Below are 17,462 nucleotides of genomic sequence, written 5' to 3' on the forward strand. Positions count from 1 at the left end.
ACAGAAGGGGAAAACCCCCTCAGTAGTGAAGGGGTTAATCTAATGTGTGTACCTACGAAGTTATGGCTCTGTTCACATTGGCTATCCTAATGGGACATTAGCATACCCCCCATAAACCCACCCCAAATGCATTGACGTAAGATGCTTGGTAAAGGTCAGACTGCTTTACCAAGGTCAAGACTGCTTTACTGCTATACCTCAAGGTCAAGAACCATGTGGCCACTGGCCAGGTTTCGTGACAAAGTAAAGCAGAGGAGTCTAGAGAAGCATACAACAACATAACTCACAACACAGACAGCAGCACTGCCGATTGCCGAAGAAAATTGCTGCAAGTTCAGTTGAATGAACTAAGCTACACTGTTACACGCCTCCTTCTACAAACCCCCGCCCATCACTGACACACATCACTGCTTCGCATATTGCAGCGTCTTTCCTAATCCAATACTCGTGTTTTGACATTTCAACTCCTCTGCAACCTACCACGACTAGGCTGGCAAATCCCATCACTTCGCACTGCGCATGCGCATCACCTGCTTTAGAGCAGCTGATTGGCTGCACCTAGAGGCTTCCGGTTAGGTTGTGTCAGCCGGCTGTCCTCTGCGTAGTGTGCGTGTGAGTGCGAAAAGGTGACGGGCATGGCGGCCAGAAGTGTCAGCTTGTTGGGACAGAGCCTGGGTGCGCTGTGCAGGGTGCAGAGGTCGCCACTGGGGTGAGTGATGACACGATGACGAGGACGTTTAGGGAGTGGTAGCCTGGGCCTCTCCAGTCATGCTCTGGCTATACCTGTGTCAGGCTGGCACTGCTGAGACTTGTGGTGCCTAGGCCTCTCCAGCAATGCTCTGGCTATACCTGTATCAGGCTGGCACTGCTGAGACTTGTGGTGCCTGGGCCTCTCCAGCTATGCTCTGGCTATACCTGTATCAGGCTGGCACTGCTGAGACTTGTGGTGCCTGGGCCTCTCCAGTCATGCTCTGGCTATACCTGTGTCAGGCTGGCTCTGCTGAGACTTGTGGTGCCTGGGCCTCTCCAGCTATGCTCTGGCTATACCTGTATCAGGCTGGCACTGCTGAGACTTGTGGTGCCTGGGCCTCTCCAGTCATGCTCTGGCTATACCTGTGTCAGGCTGGCACTGCTGAGACTTGTGGTGCCTAGGCCTCTCCAGCAATGCTCTGGCTATACCTGTGTCAGGCTGGCACTGCTGAGACTTGTGGTGCCTGGACCTCTCCAGCTATGCTCTGGCTATACCTGTATCAGGCTGGTACTGCTGAGACTTGTGGTGCCTGGGCCTCTCCAGCAATGCTCTGGCTATACCTGTATCAGGCTGGCACTGCTGAGACTTGTGGTGCCTGGGCCTCTCCAGCAATGCTCTGGCTATACCTGTGTCAGGCTGGCACTGCTGAGACTTGTGGTGCCTGGACCTCTCCAGCCATGCTCTGGCTATACCTGTGTCAGACTGGCACTGCTGAGACTTGTGGTGCCTGGGCCTCTCCAGCCATGCTCTGGCTATACCTGTATCAGGCTGGCACTGCTGAGACTTGTGGTGCCTGGGCCCCTCCAGCCATGCTCTGGCTATACCTGTGTCAGGCTGGTACTGCTTAGACTTGTGGTGCCTGGGCCTCTCCAGTCTTGCTCTGGCTATACCTGTGTCAGACTGGCACTGCTGAGACTTGTGGTGCCTGGGCCTCTCCAGCCATGCTCTGGCTATACCTGTATCAGGCTGGCACTGCTGAGACTTGTGGTGCCTGGGCCTCTCCAGCCATGCTCTGGCTATACCTGTGTCAGGCTGGCACTGCTGAGACTTGTGGTGCCTGGACCTCTCCAGCTATGCTCTGGCTATACCTGTATCAGGCTGGTACTGCTGAGACTTGTGTCTGGGCCTCTCCAGCCATGCCCTGGCTCTGCCTGTGTCAGGCTGGCTCTGCTGAGACTTGTGGTGCCTGGGCCTCTCCAGCTATGCTCTGGCTATACCTGTATCAGGCTGGTACTGCTGAGACTTGTGGTACCTGGGCCTCTCCAGCCATGCTCTGGCTATACCTGTGTCAGGCTGGCACTGCTGAGACTTGTGGTGCCTGGGCCTCTCCAGCCATGCTCTGGCTATACCTGTGTCAGGCTGGCACTGCTGAGACTTGTGGTGCCTGGACCTCTCCAGCTATGCTCTGGCTATACCTGTATCAGGCTGGTACTGCTGAGACTTGTGTCTGGGCCTCTCCAGCCATGCCCTGGCTCTGCCTGTGTCAGGCTGGCTCTGCTGAGACTTGTGGTGCCTGGGCCTTTCCAGTCATGCTCTGGCAATGCCTGTATCTGGCTGGAATAGCTGAGAACCCCTATTGAGTCACAGGCGCTTGTAGCCGGGAGGCTGAACTACCCTCAGCTGTCTGTTGATTGGTTGCCTTAGGGCTGGGTCCCACTAGAGCAATTTTGACAGCGTTTTTGGATAACCTACAATTGCAGGAGATTCCAAAAAACACTCTGCCAATGTATTTAAATGGGGAACCCACTAGTGCGATTGCAATTAGGGTGAATGGCAATCGCGGGACAAGCAACATTTTGAGTACAACGCTACAGTATGTATAAAAGCGCTGCAAATTTGCTTTCAAAAGTGATTTTGCAGCAATTTGTGGGCCAAGCATTTTTCATTTTCAATACAAGTTAATTATATTGACTGGGTGACATCAGGTCACATGGTAAGTATAATAAAGTTCATGTAAAAACAAAGCACTAATTGGAAGTACTGTACAGCACTTCAAATTGGAGGGAAACGCGATAGCAATCAGCCTAGGGATCGCTGCACACAGCACTTGCGTGATTTAAAAGCGATTGAGCGATTCCTAGTGGGTTCCAGCCCCTACGGTGAGATGACTTTTTCAGTGCTGAACAATTTGTGGCTGCATTCTTGGTATTTGGACTGTGGCTCAAACACTACCAGTGTCTAGGAAACACAAATGATACAGGCGCTGATGTAAGACCACTGTACAGAAAACTGAAGTGAAAGTGGAGCTGTTTTCCAGAACAACCTATCAGATTTCAGCTCGTAAATAAAAAGGGGATTCTGATTGCTGTCTCACGTTTGTTACAGTGTTTACATTCTCATGGTAGCATTTTGCAGATATGTCCTTGGTGGGAGCAGATAATAATGGTGCTGCTGTAAAGGAGTAATAGACAATTTACTATAAGCTTATAGACTTAAAGTAGTCTCTGACCTTCCTCTCTGCTCTAAAAGATAAGGAACAGCATCATAACATTTAAAGAATCATTCCTTATCAAAGCCAATAAAAATCCTGCAATAAATCTGCAGTGTCTACTTCCTGCTTTCATGGAAGAAGACATGGGGTTAACATTTTGTGTTTACAAATCTATTGTTCTGCTGAGGCAGCCAGCTGACACAACTGAAGAGATCAAATTACAGTGGTACTTTATCATAGAATAGGGGGAATTACACAGGGTAAACTCTCTAAATACATAACAGGGTGCATTTCTTTGTTTTCCTTCTGCCATGTGCAAGAGTTCAGGTTCCCATTTTAATGAAGTTGTTTGGGGTTGCAGCACATAGCATGTCCCCTCAGTCATGTGATTCCCTTGTCCTTGATGCCAGCAGCTAGTGAATGATTGTACAGCACTTGCATCATTGCAGACAGAGCATCCAGCAAGAGAGTATGTTGCATAATAGTCATGCTGCCTAATACTGACACACTCTGCATAGTTATTTTATAATCGCAGCAGCTGCCTTCTACTTTATATTCATATACAGTAGAAGGCCCTAACTTTCCAGCATACCTAAAAACTCTACTAATAGTTTCTTTTAGTTTCTTCACTGTAGGTTGTTGTGATAAGGTGGCCATACACTTATCAAATTTTTCCCAATGATATCTGTCTGATTTGACCACTCTGATCAAATGTGCTAAATATCCATGCAATTATTATTATTATTATTTAGTATTTATATAGCACCAACATATTACACAGTGCTGTACAGTGTGTATATATATCTTGTCACTAACTGTCCCTCAAAGGAGCTCACAATCTAATCCCTACCATTGCCATATGTCTATATTATGTAGTGTAAGTACTATAGTCAGGGGCCAATTTTAGGGGGAGCCAATTAACTTATCCGTATGTTTTTGGAATGTGGGAGGAAACCGGAGTGCCCTGAGGAAACCCACGCAGACACGGAGAGAACATACAAACTCTTTGCAGGTAGTGCCCTGGCTGGGATTCGAACCAGGGACCCAGCGCTGCAAGGCGAGAGAGCTAACCACTACGCCACCGTGCTGCCCATGGGATGGGAGGGAGGGAGGGACCCAATAGATTTTGGGCGAAATTGGTGGAACGCTCCAGATGGAAGATATCGATCGGCCCATAGCGCTGCGGTGGAATGTTCAGTGCAATGCTTCGGTTCGATAGATTTCACACCGAAATCTATTAAAAATTTGATCCTAGTGTGTGGCACAGATCAGATAGACTTAATCTGATGGTTGAATCTGGTGGCCATCTATAAAAGTGGCCATACATCAGGTGACTTGGAAGCTGATCGACCATCCAATTAGATTATTATAATCAGATGAAAATTGGTGCCGCATGACTGATCGACGATGTGAACCAATTTTGAGCTGAAATTGGTCGCATTAATCAGTCGGACATGCTGCAAGATGTAGAGCCGACATGCTTGATCGTGTGTGTGTGTGTGTGTGTGTGTGTGTGTGTGTGTGTGTGTGTGTGTGTGTGTGTGTGTGTGTGTGTGTGTGTGTGTGTGTGTGTGTGTGTGTGTGTGGTGGTAATGGCGTGTGATATCGGGACAAGCGATGGAACTCCTGGCACTGGTCCCCCTAATATAAAATGTGCTCTACGCAGTATAAGTTACCTGTCGGTGTCCAACGCTGACTCAATCTACTGCCACCCATACACCAGACCCACATGGTTGTTGGTGTATAGGTGGGCATGCGTGTGACGTCACACATGCCCAATGTTGCCCAGCAACCAAATGGGGGGGCGGGTGTATGAGCGGCAGTGCTGAGATGGAGTTAGTGGTGGACACCGACAGGTAACTTATACTGCGCGGAGCACATTTTACATTGGGGGGACAGCGGCGGATGCGGTATAACTAGGCAGATTCCCAAGAGATTTCATGCTGTAATCAATCGCGAATTGGCCTGTGGTGTGTGGGCAGCCGACAGATCTCAGTTCATATTTGATCAGCGAGAGATCTGTCTCTTGGTTGATCTGCCCATACATCGTCTTACGTATGGGCACTTAACTATATTGCCTATAGTCCGGGACCATAGCTAGATAAAGTGTGGGCATCTAATGAGCATTCTATGGTTTTACATTGAGTGAGTTTTATCATAGTGTGACATTGAGTCCACAGATTGAGCTGCGTGACATTTGTTATATTTTTCTTCAGGAAGTGTCCTCGACTGATGTGTACGGCAGCTCAGAAGCCCAACAATCCCCCAGGAGAGACTGAGGAGGAGAAGAAGAGTGCTGAGGAGAAGAGCGCTGCAGAGGACAGCCCAGAGCAGCTGGCTGCAGAGAAGGCAAAACTAGAAGATCAGATCAAAGAAATGACAGTAGGTGCTCTATGGGCATACATGCAAAAACGATTCCGGGAAATTTGAGTCTAAAGTAATTTGGGCCCCCTTAAGGACCAGAGACCGCTGGTACAAGAAACGGTGGAATATCAACGAATCGCTGCACATACAAGCCGCAATTGCCATCCATTCCGCCTCATCCACACACTCTGCTGTCTCTATGATGGCAGAGTTCCTGTGAGCCGGTCAGGAGCTGCTTTCATTGGCTCCTGACCCTGTCTATCAATGTAAGCCAATGGGAGCTGCTTACATTGATAGACAGGGTCAAGAGCCAATCAAATCGACCACTGACCGGCTCACGGGGATCGGCCGTTATAGAGACAGCAGAGCGAGTGAGCTGCGGCGGGGAGACAGTGGTGAGATCATCGGGAGCGACGAAAGCGGCGAGAACTCTCGTCGTCGGTGGATTGAAATCTACTCCCTGCCAGCCAGATAGCCACCATAACAGGGCGTAGATTTCAATGAGCTTGGTCCTTATCTAGTTAGTGTCTGAGCCGTGCTGTAGCTGTAATTCACGTTATAGCCTATGACTGCCCATGGTGCGTCCAAATTTCTATGTACCGTTTTGCGCTGTCTCTGCTCTGTGCGCTTTGAGTCCTATGGTAGAGAAGAGCGCTGTGTATATGTTATGTATATTTCATTCTCTTCACACAGGACAGTGCTTCTGCTCAAGGACCTTTCCAAGCAACATCAGTAGATTTCAGTTTTAGTGCAAATATGAGTCTTCTGAGAAAAATATAATATTATGTATATAGTTATGTGACAGCAGTGTGCCACATCCCATCATGACATTTTCAGATGACAGTCCTTAAAGGACAACTGATGTGAGAGGTATATGGAGGTGGCCATATTTTATTTCCTTTTAAACAATACTAGTTGCATGGCTATCCTGCATTGGTAGTGTCTGAATCACCCACCTGAAACAAGCATGTGGCAAATCCAGTCAAACATCTGATCTGCTGTATGCTTGTTCAGGGTCTATGGCTAAAAGTATTAGAGGCAGAGGATCAGCAGGATAGCCAGGCAACTGGTATTGCTTAAAGGAGTTGTCAGCCAAATACTGCTGCCCTATGATATACTTACCCGGGGCTTTCTCCAGCCCCTTGCAGCCGACATGTCCCACGCAGCATCTCTGCTCGCAGCCGCCGGCCCAAGAGGTCGTCCTCTGCGCTGCTGTCAACCAGGTCCACATTATCCGCAGTACACTGCAGGCGCAGTAGAGGAGGTCGGCCTCTGAACGCGGGGGACCCCGGGCTGGTGGCTGCCAGCAGAGATGCTGCGTGGGACATGTCTGCTGCAAGGGGCTGGAGGAAGCCCCGGGTAAGTATATCATGGGGCAGCAGTATTTCATAGAGCCAAATTCATCCATGCCATGCACTGATGAGGATCAACCAATCCGAAACAGTCTGTATGCATGTTGGGTCATTATGGCTCTGTACATATTAACAAGCTGACACATCATTGCATTCCAGCGGATCTGAAGGTATGTTTAGCTTCTAAGGACAACAATGGTTAATTTGCATATATTCAGCAGTGATGCCTTGGGAGACATCTCAAGCTCACTCCAACCTGAATTATCACAAATTCTTTCTGTTTTAAGAAAGCAGACTTTTTGTTTTGCTTAAAAAAACTTTTATACTTACTCAGGGCTTCCTCCAGCCCCATAAGCAGCGCTGAGTCCCTCGCTGTCCTCCATTCAGCCGCAATCAGCCCTGGTAACTGGCTAAGTCGCAATAGTCGGTCTTCTGCCGCATGCACAGACGCCCGCACATACGCAGAAGACCCGGACTTAGCCAGTTACTGGGGCAGATTGCGGCTGAATGGAGGACTGCGGGAGGACGGTGAGGGACTCAGTGCTGCTTATGGGGCTGGAGGAAGCCCTGGGTAAGTATAAAAGCTTTTACTTTTGACATCTTGGGTACACTTTAAAGAGGAGCTGTTAGGTATAAGGTCTCAGAGAAAATAAACACATATATCAGTAGCTAAATATTGGCTGTACTTACATTACATATGCATTTCACTGTCCACGTTTGGATTTCACAGAATTTGTATATAGTATATGCAGAGAATGATGCTCCTGACAGCTCATGGCAGGTTCCATGTTTGTATGTCTCCTATGAAGCCAATTGTGTCGTCATGTCCTGCCTGCTTCCTGATGATTCCACTCACAGAAAAGCTTGTACTGAATAACAGTACTGTGCAGTGAATATTAATTAGCCATGTGGCTAGGAACAATAGCGGACTCCTGCAGTGTACTCTGCCTGGAGATTTATCAGTGCTGTGCGCTGGACTGAGTTACATGCTATTGTAACTTGACCCTGTAACTTTTCATTAGCAGCCGAGGGGAGGGCCCCAGAATGCTTTGCAGTATGGTATGCGGCTTTCGGCTTCTTAAGAGCTTGGGTCTAACAGCTTTGCTGATGAGCACACATCAAATGAAAGAGAGATTTTTATCTTCAGTGTTGCCTTTTTGGCTTCCTTCTAAACTGTTTAACACAGGAGAATAGAGGTTTAAATTAGCTTTTGCAGCCTGACAGTTACTCTTTAAAGAGAATCTGTACTCTAAAATTCTTACAATAAAAAGCATAATATTCTATTCATTATGTTCTCCTGGGCCCCTCTTTGCTGTTTCTGCCACTTCCTGCTGCAATCCTGGCGTGTAATTGCCATGTTTAGGCAGTGTACAAACACAAGACATGGCTTCTAACTAGAGTGTGATAGGCTTGAGAGTAGCTCAGTCTCTGACTCATACAGAGCTTGGAGAGGGTGTGTATAGCTTCTGCCAATGACAAGCAATGCAGCACATTCCAGCCTCAGCCGACAGTCGAGAGAAGATTAGATCATATAACACAGCCACTGCAACTAGAAAAGGCAGTAACATTAGAACAGGTATAGGAACTTATAGGATAGAAGAAATAAGGCTGAAAATTTTGTTACAGAGTCTCTTTAAAAGGAAATACATATGGCAGCCTTCATATCCCTCTCACTTCAGGGTGTCCTTTAAAGCACACCTGAAATGCATCAAAATACAAATTGTGGGGTGCAAGAACACTTACCCTTGACAACCCTCATGCTGCTTATTGTCTTCTGGCTCCTCCCATTCTCCATGACGTTTCCCCCACAGTGCAGTAAACTAATGATTCTGAGCTGGACATGTGCAAGATCTGGACTGTATGTGCTCAATGACTGAAACCACTCATGTATTCATTTCATTTGTGCTTCATTTTACTGACCATGTGCAGTTCAGAAATCTTCCATGCCCAATGAGTTCTAAAGATCAGGCTAACCCATGGTTACTCTTGCCTTTCAGGATAAGTACAAGCGGGCCCTGGCAGACACAGAGAACCTGAGGCAGAGGAGTAAGAAGCTGGTGGAAGAGGCAAAGTTATATGGTGAGTTTACATAGATGGATGATTTGGGAAGTTAATGGTTGGAAGTATTTTCTACAGGTATAAGATCTGGAGTGCTATACAGTTTCTACAGGTATACGATCTGGAGTGCTATACAGTTTCTACAGGTATAAGATCTGGAGTGCTATACAGTTCCTACAGGCATTAGCTGACAGCTGGTTTTTTTCCCTCCATTGTTTAATCTTAAATGTGCTCTTCAGCAATTTAAGCCTGAATAGAGACGGCAGCACTTCTTTCCCAGAATTGGGTGTGGACAATATATTAGCATTGATATTTCAGTGGACTGGAAATTTTCAGCCAGAAGCTGGTATGTGTGGCACACAGTCATGGCAAGGAACATCAACATATATTTCTGGGTGTATTAAAGTGTCATTCTAATTTCATGTGTAATAATAATTAAAAAACAAAACAACAAAGCAGCTTACATTCCCCACCTCCCTTGTAGGAAAACTATCCGTGTTTTGCAAAACTTAAAGGACCCCTGTCGCGAAAATCTTAAAATTGTAAATACATGTAAACATATACAAATAAAGTCATAAATTACTTTTCTCCTATGTTACTGTCACTTAGGCCTGGTTCACATTAGCGTTCGCTGTCCGGATTCGCCTGATCGGATCCGGACCGTATACTGTACAAACGGAACGTACGCTCCGCATAGCAATGCAAAGTCTATGCGGACGTTCACACGTGTATGTTCCGTACAGAACGGAGCCAGATCGGATCCGGACTCCGGACACTTTTCCAACATGCGCTATTTTTCGGGTCCGGATCATCCGGACCACGCACCCGGACCAGAGCCTGACTGCACCATCCGGAAATGACCTGACGTTCTACCCCACTTCCTATGCGTATTCTAGCGGCCATTTCGGATGGGGACACACGGGCAGCAGTGACTAACGTGCTGGAGCTGTTTGGCAGTATGTCGGAGGTGGAGGTGAGGCCTAAACAGCGGAGGACCTGATTCTACAGGTGCACCAGGTGCACCTTCTGCTGACCCCAACAATTTTATTAGTAATTTCGCTGTTTTTACCACACGGATCCGGATGGCAGCCTGATACATTCCTGACGCAAACGGTCCGGATCAGAACCGTACGGTTCCGATCCGGATCAGGTCCTGATCCGATCCAGATCCGGTCCGTTTGCATGCCAAAACGCAAGTGTGAACAGGGCCTAACAGTAAGTAGTAGAAATCTGACATTACCGACAGATTTTGGACTGGCCCATCTTCTCATGGGGGGTTCTCAGGGTTTTTGTTTTTAAAAGCACTTAGTGAATGGCAGTTGCTCCGTCCAACTGCCAAAAAAGTGTGCAGGAAGGCGGGTCAGCATCTTTTGTATAAAACTTTTTCAGGGAATGTCTTTATAAAGAATAAAAGGCCATGCTGAGAATCCCCTATGGAGAGATGGACTTGCCCAAAACCGGTCAGTAATGTCAGATTTCTACTACCTACTGTATATAATAATTTATGGCTCATTTTACTCTGGAAGAAATTAACTTCTTATTTGTATCTATCTTAAATGTTACGATTTTCGCGACAGTTCCTCTTTAACAGACTTGAAGCACACCTAAAGTGAGAGGAATTTGTTTGCTGACTTATTTCTTTTTAAACAATGGCAGTTGCCTGCTGTCATCTAATATTTGTAGTCATAGACCCTAAACAAGCGTGCAGATCAGATGCTGTGGCTGAAGTCTGACTAGAGTAGCCATATGCCTGTTTCATGTGTGATTCGGATATTACTGCAGCCAAAGAGATCAGCTAGGCAACTGGTGATCGCAGCGCTGCTCCAGTGGCATCAGTACATTAAAGGCGGCAGCAAAGGAGGGGAGGAGTCAGGAATAAAATCTTCCCCACAATCCAGCAGGAAATGGGAATGCAATGGTATGTGTTTCTATATGCGTTTTTCCCCCAAAAAAATTGTTTTGTGATGTATTTCCGCTTCCTGTTGTTTTCCTAGTGATTTGCATAAATAGAAATAAACGCATACAAAATGCATATGTATTTTTTGTATGCAAACCGCAAAAAAAAAAAGATGCAAAACGCTTGAAAAAACACATCTGAGGTAAAAAAAAAAAAAAAAAAAATGTGAACGCACCAAAACTGCAGTAAAAACACACACGACATAAAAAGCAGCCTATTATGTTACGTGCACCCAGCATAAACATGAAAGGAACAATTACCACTTCCTCTCAGTAAGTGATCGTGTATCCTGTATCTCATTATCTCAGAGAGGCTGATGGGCTGCTGAATGGAAATGAACTAAAATCTTGCCAATTTTTATATAGTTGTTTGTGAGGGAGTTTTTGTTCCTACATGAAGTGAGCCCCATTGTTGGGCATTTCATAGGCTGATTATTGGTTTGTCTATTTTCTCCAGGTATTCAGGGGTTCTGCAAGGACCTGCTTGAGGTAGCAGATGTTTTGGAAAAGGCAACAGAGAGTGTTCCAAAGGAAGAAATCAAAGCGGACAACCCCCACCTGAAGAACCTGTACGAGGGCCTGGTCATGACTGAGGTCCAGATGCAGAAGGTCTTAAAGAAGCATGGAGTGCTCAAACTGAATCCCTTGGGAGCCAAGTTTAATCCCTACGAACACGAAGCTGTGTTTCATACTCCCATGGAAGGCAAGGAGCCCGGCACAGTAGCCTTGGTCACTAAAGTGGGGTACAAGCTCCATGATCGCACATTGAGGCCTGCGCTAGTTGGAGTTGTTAAAGGGACATAAATCATTTTAATAGAAATCTTTATCAGTTATAAACACTGATTGGTTCATTCCAGGATCCCCCCCATTTTAATACTAAGTTTGGCTTATATTATCCGACACATATGGCCAAACATGGCAGAGATTAGAACTGGACTCCTGATTATCGCTGAGACTCTCATCCTGGCCTTCTCTTCTGGAAGATGGAAGAGAACTGACAAGCTGTCCAGTTGTCCCCTACTGAACCTATGCCACAGGTGCTACCATGTTGTCTGTGTATGCTGTGGAGATACTGGCTCAGAAGCCACTCACAGCATGAGTTACTGGGATATATTACCCTGAATAAAATATTTTTCACAAATCGCAGGCATATTTTATTTCCATCTGTGTTGTGCTGAAGAGAAGTGGAACTACCACTGAAGTATAGTGCTTTTCCCTTTTGGACTCAAAGCGCTTGAGAGCTGCAGCCACTAAAGAGGCACTCAATAGGCCACTGTGGAGCATTAGGGAGTATTGCCCAAGGACTGTATGCTATATCGGTAACTTTCAACCTTGTGTCAAATGTGGTGTCTTTAAAGTAGATCAGAGGAAAAATATTTTACATACCTGGTGCTTTTTTCCAGCCCCTGTAGCAATACAGGTCCCTCTGTTTTTTTCCAGTCTATGTTGTGCCCCTCCAAAAGCTCAGTGACTGAACCAGTTGTGGGCTGCTGTGCATGTGTGGCCCCCTCTGGCCCAGGCCATGCATGCACAGTAAGTCAATTGTTCAGAGGGAGACAGCAGCACAACGAAGCAGACTGACCAGAGGAAACTGGAGGTACCTGGAAGTCTACAGGGGGCTGGAAGAAGCCCCAGGTAAGTATTCGGTATTCACACTGAGTCGGTTGCTGTCTGTTATAACTGAACGGACAACTGATGTGCAGCTCACATCAGATGCTTTTTCACAATGTACTGCTATGGAACAGCTAATCAGTTAAAGCACATCCGTTTTGCAGCGTTTAGTGTGAAGGAACTGAAGAGTCACAAAATTAGTTTCACTTACCTAGGGCTTCTATTCCTCTTTAATGTTTACTTTAACCAGTATGCTATCTAGGTCTGTCTCCCTTTGCAAATATACTTTTGTGCAGAAAGGGTTGTCCAGCAATAGTGAACCAAAAAATTCTTACAGGTTAGGTCATAACTATAAATCCTGTCCAAAAAGACACAATTCCAGAACAGAAAGATGGGGGTTGGAGGCAAACGTATAGTTTTGTCACTGATGGCTTCAAAGCGCAGACCATGTCAGTACATTCCCATTACCTACCAGGGCAGTACCAGGCTGTAGTAGCGGGTTTAACTGGATTCCCATAGCCTGGTTCAAATTACTTTCTCTCCAGGTTTTTTTTTTTTTTTCTCCCGCACATTCAAAATTTGTCGGGCACTAAGCTAAAGGGGAGGTGTTTAGAGCATAAGAAATAAGCATCAACTAAGGGAAGGGATAAGGCACAAATTATGGTCTTGTTACAGATCCAAGAGCTGCAGCAGTGAATCTAGTTACCCCGGTGAAGACCTTTTACAGCAACCATCACAAGTCACTACGTTCAATGGCTCAGAAAACCCCACCACAGTCACACAAATCAAAGGAGGCTCAAAGTTGACATGTGCAGCCTGGTTCAAGGGTTTACCAATCTTCTGTGCTCCTCACTTCCAGTTCTTACTGCAATTTCCCTGTGCCTTCAAGGTCAATCCCCCTCCCCAGGTTTAGAGTAGCCCCATATTGAAGGCCATTCTCCTCCGCTCATATAAGCAGTTATGTTGCTCAAAGAGTGCACCTTAGAAATACAGAAGATCAAAAGGGATGTAGATAACGGAGTTGATAGAGGATTTTGCAAATGTATACAACTTTCTGCAGCTTTTAAAAAATAGATCAATTGAATGAAGCTGAGGTGAGATTTGATACATTTTCAAGCTGCATAAACATCTTAATTTGCATCTCATTTACTAAAATGTTAAATTCTGGTATATGTGTGTTTTTTTTATTTTTTATAAGAACTGAAGTTCCAGAAAAATATTGCTTGAACACCACTTACAGTATAAGGCCCAATTCACACCACACGGATCCGTGGAATGGATCAGTTTTTAAAAGGCCTTAGTTTTTCATCCACGCCCCTCCATTCTGTTAGCGTGTGGTCAATGCAACACATCAATCAATCTGAATGTACAAAAAACATCACCCCCACCCCAAACTTGTAGTCAGTCTGGTGGAACAGGCCAAATGGATCTGTTCTAATGGAGCAATGTAAACAGATCCTAGTGCTAAACATGATACGTTCACCTTCAATAGGATTCTGGTCTGTTCAGGTCCGCTAAACAGTTTTCTATGCCAGTGTAAACCAGGACTAAACGATCTTGTATGTAGTACTTTTTACACAGCTGGCACTGGAAAACAGAAATATCCAGCCAATTTTCATTTCACAGAAAAATGGGTTTATTACAAAATTGAAATCTCAGATGCACAACAATAAAAGAAAACGATTGCAGGCTGGTGAAAGGGTGCAGGAACATTTCTCAAAGCTTATGGACAGTCATGACGGTCTGGAATACCCAATCCATATGTGTACAGATGCCACACGTTTCAATCTGATCATAGAAAACAAACAAAGCTGGTAAAATTAATACTGTATTCTAACACTGACTACATAACATATGAGTGTAAAATGAGATTTAAGGTGTACACCTACTACTGTAGGGGGGTAGTCTATCAGTCCCCCACAGCCGGTTCACTTCTGGAATTGCCGACTTTAAAGTCTGCAAACCACTTTCTTTCTCCTCAGGCTCATGAATTAAAATTTGCAACCCTACAGCACATTCCCTTCTGCTGGCTTTAAAGGGAACCTGAAACGAGGAAAATTATTTAAAATAAACACATGACGTAGCTGCAAATGAATATTACATACTAACCTCACCGTCAGTTCCTCTCAGAAGCTCACCATTTTCTTCTTACAGTGATCCCTTCCAGTTCTGACAATATTTTGTCAGAACTGAAATATACCAGTTGCTGTCAGTTACAACTGCATGTGCAAGGTAATGTCCATGCTTCCCTATGGCTCAAGTGGGTGATATTACAGTTTAACAGTGTGCTGACCAGGAAGCTGTTAAGGGGTAGTGGCCATTTTTAAAATGGAGGACAGAGAAATCCATTGATCAGTGGATAAACAGGATGCAGAAGAGGTGAGAGAGATTAAAGGGATACTGTAGGGGGGTCGGGGGAAAATGAGCTGAACTTACCCGGGGCTTCTAATGGTCCCCCGCAGACATCCTGTGTTGGCGCAGCCACCAGGAGTGTACTGCGCAGACACAGACCATACTGGGCCTGCGCTGTGCGCTCTTGATGACATCAGCGGGATCGAGGACACGGCAACGCAGGCGCAGTGGTTTTCTGACTTTAAAGTCAGAAATTCCAGAAGTGAACCGGAGGCGGGGCCGGAGCATCGGTGAGCGGCTGCGCCAACACAGGATGTCTGCGGGGGACCATTAGAAGCCCCGGGTAAGTTCAGCTCATTTTCCCCCGACCCCCCCCCCCCCTACAGTATCCCTTTAACCACTTGAGGACCTAGGGCTTTCTACCCCTTAAGGACCGGCCACTTTTTTTCCATTCAGACCACTGCAGCTTTCACGGTTTATTGCTCGCTCATACAACCTACCACGTAAATGAATTTTGGCTCCTTTTCTTGTCACTAATAAAGCTTTCTTTTGGTGCTATTTGATTGCTCCTGCGATTTTTACTTTTTATTATATTCATCAAAAAAAGACATGAATTTTGGCAAAAAATGATTTTTTTAACTTTCTGTGCTGACATTTTTCAAATAAAGTAAAATTTCTGTATACATGCAGCGCGAAAAATGTGGACAAACATGTTTTTGATTAAAAAAAACCCATTCAGTGTATATTTATTGGTTTGGGTAAAAGTTATAGCGTTTACAAACTATGGTGCAAAAAGTGAATTTTCCCATTTTCAAGCATCTCTGACTTTTCTGACCCCCTGTCATGTTTCATGAGGGGCTAGAATTCCAGGATAGTATAAATACCCCCCAAATGACCCCATTTTGGAAAGAAGACATCCCAAAGTATTCACTGAGAGGCATAGTGAGTTCATAGAAGATATTATTTTTTGTCACAAGTAAGCGGAAAATGACACTTTGTGAGGAAAAAAAAAAGAAAAAAAGTTTCCATTTCTTCTAACTTGCGACAAAAAAAAAATGAAATCTGCCACGGACTCACCATGCCCCTCTCTGAATACCTTGAAGGGTCTACTTTCCAAAATGGGGTCATTTGTGGGGTGTGTTTACTGTCCTGACATTTTGGGGGGTGCTAAATTGTAAGCACCCCTGTAAAGCCTAAAGGTGCTCATTGGACTTTGGACCCCTTAGCGCAGTTAGGCTGCAAAAAAGTGCCACACATGTGGTATTGCCGTACTCAGGAGAAGTAGTATAATGTGTTTTGGGGTGTATTTTTACACATACCCATGCTGGGTGGGAGAAATATCTCTGTAAATGACAATTTGTTAATTTTTTTTTACACACAATTGTCCATTTACAGAGATCTTTCTCCCACTCAGCATGGGTATGTGTAAAAATACACCCCAAAACACATTATACTACTTCTCCTGAGTACGGCGATACCACATGTGTGGCACTTTTTTGCACCCTAACTGCGCTAAAGGGTCCAAAGTCCAATGAGTACCTTTAGGATTTCACAGGTCATTTTGAGAAATTTCGTTTCAAGACTACTCCTCACGGTTTAGGGCCCCTAAAATGCCAGGGCAGTATAGGAACCCCACAAATGACCCTATTTTAGAAAGAAGACACCCCAAGGTATTCCGTTAGGAGTATGGTGAGTTCATAGAAGATTTTATTTTTTGTCAAAAGTTAGCGGAAAATGACACTTTGTGAAAAAACACAATTAAAATCAATTTCCGCTAACTTGTGACAAAAAAATAAAATCTATGAACTCGCCATACTACTAACGGAATACCTTGGGGTGTCTTCTTTCTAAAATGGGGTCATTTGTGGGGTTCCTATACTGCCCTGGCATTTTAGGGGCCCTAAACTGTGAGGAGTAGTCTCTAGAATGGGGTCATTTGTGGGGTTCCTATACTGCCCTGGCATTTTAGGGGCCCTAAACCGTGAGGAGTAGTCTTGAAACCAAATGTCGCAAAATGACCTGTGAAATCCTAAAGGTACTCATTGGACTTTGGGCCCCTTAGCGTACTTAGGGTGTAAAAAAGTGCCACACATGTGGTACCGCCGTACTCAGGAGAAGTAGTATAATGCGTTTTGGGGTGTATTTTTACACATACCCATGCTAAGTGGGAGAAATATCTCTGTAAATGACAATTGTTTGATTTTTTTACACACAATTGTCCATTTACATAGAAATTTCTCCCACCCAGCATGGGTATGTGTAAAAATACACCCCAAAACACATTATACTACTTTTCCTGAGTACGGCGGTACCACATGTGTGACACTTTTTTGCAGCCTAGGTGTGCTAAGGGGCCCAACGTCCTATTCACAGGTCATTTTGAAGCATTTGTTTTCTAGACTACTCCTCGCGGTTTAGGGCCCCTAAAATGCCAGGGCAGTATAGGAACCCCACAAGTGACCCCATTTTAGAAAGAAGACACCCCAAGGTATTCCGTTAGGTGTATGGCGAGTTCATAGAAGATTTTATTTTTTGTCACAAGTTAGTGAAAAATGACACTTTGTGAAAAAAAAACCAATAAAAATTA

At 45.2% G+C, this 17,462-nt stretch overlaps 1 protein-coding gene across 1 annotated transcript; it reads left to right on the forward strand.

Moving 5' to 3' along the window:
- Nucleotides 1-561: 561 nt before the first annotated feature.
- GRPEL1 (GrpE like 1, mitochondrial) lies at nucleotides 562-12,053 on the forward strand. Its single transcript, XM_068276972.1, has 4 exons — nucleotides 562-709; nucleotides 5,399-5,564; nucleotides 8,896-8,977; nucleotides 11,370-12,053. The coding sequence occupies exons 1-4, from the start codon at nucleotides 636-638 to the stop codon at nucleotides 11,714-11,716; spliced, it is 669 nt and encodes a 222-aa protein (XP_068133073.1). The 5' UTR covers nucleotides 562-635; the 3' UTR covers nucleotides 11,717-12,053.
- The last annotated feature ends 5,409 nt before the right edge of the window (nucleotides 12,054-17,462 follow it).

The sequence above is a fragment of the Hyperolius riggenbachi genome, chromosome 1 (genome assembly GCF_040937935.1).
Source record: "Hyperolius riggenbachi isolate aHypRig1 chromosome 1, aHypRig1.pri, whole genome shotgun sequence".
NCBI classification, from domain to species: Eukaryota; Metazoa; Chordata; class Amphibia; order Anura; family Hyperoliidae; genus Hyperolius; species Hyperolius riggenbachi.

Excerpts from the sequence above, each read along its gene's own strand:
- GRPEL1 (XM_068276972.1), top strand. The coding sequence starts at position 636 with ATGGCGGCCAGAAGTGTCAGCTTGTTGGGACAGAGCCTGGGTGCGCTG. Across the intron at positions 710-5,398 it reads GTGCAGAGGTCGCCACTGGG|GAAGTGTCCTCGACTGATGT; the intron begins GTGAGTGATGAC and ends ATTTTTCTTCAG. Across the intron at positions 8,978-11,369 it reads GGAAGAGGCAAAGTTATATG|GTATTCAGGGGTTCTGCAAG; the intron begins GTGAGTTTACAT and ends TATTTTCTCCAG.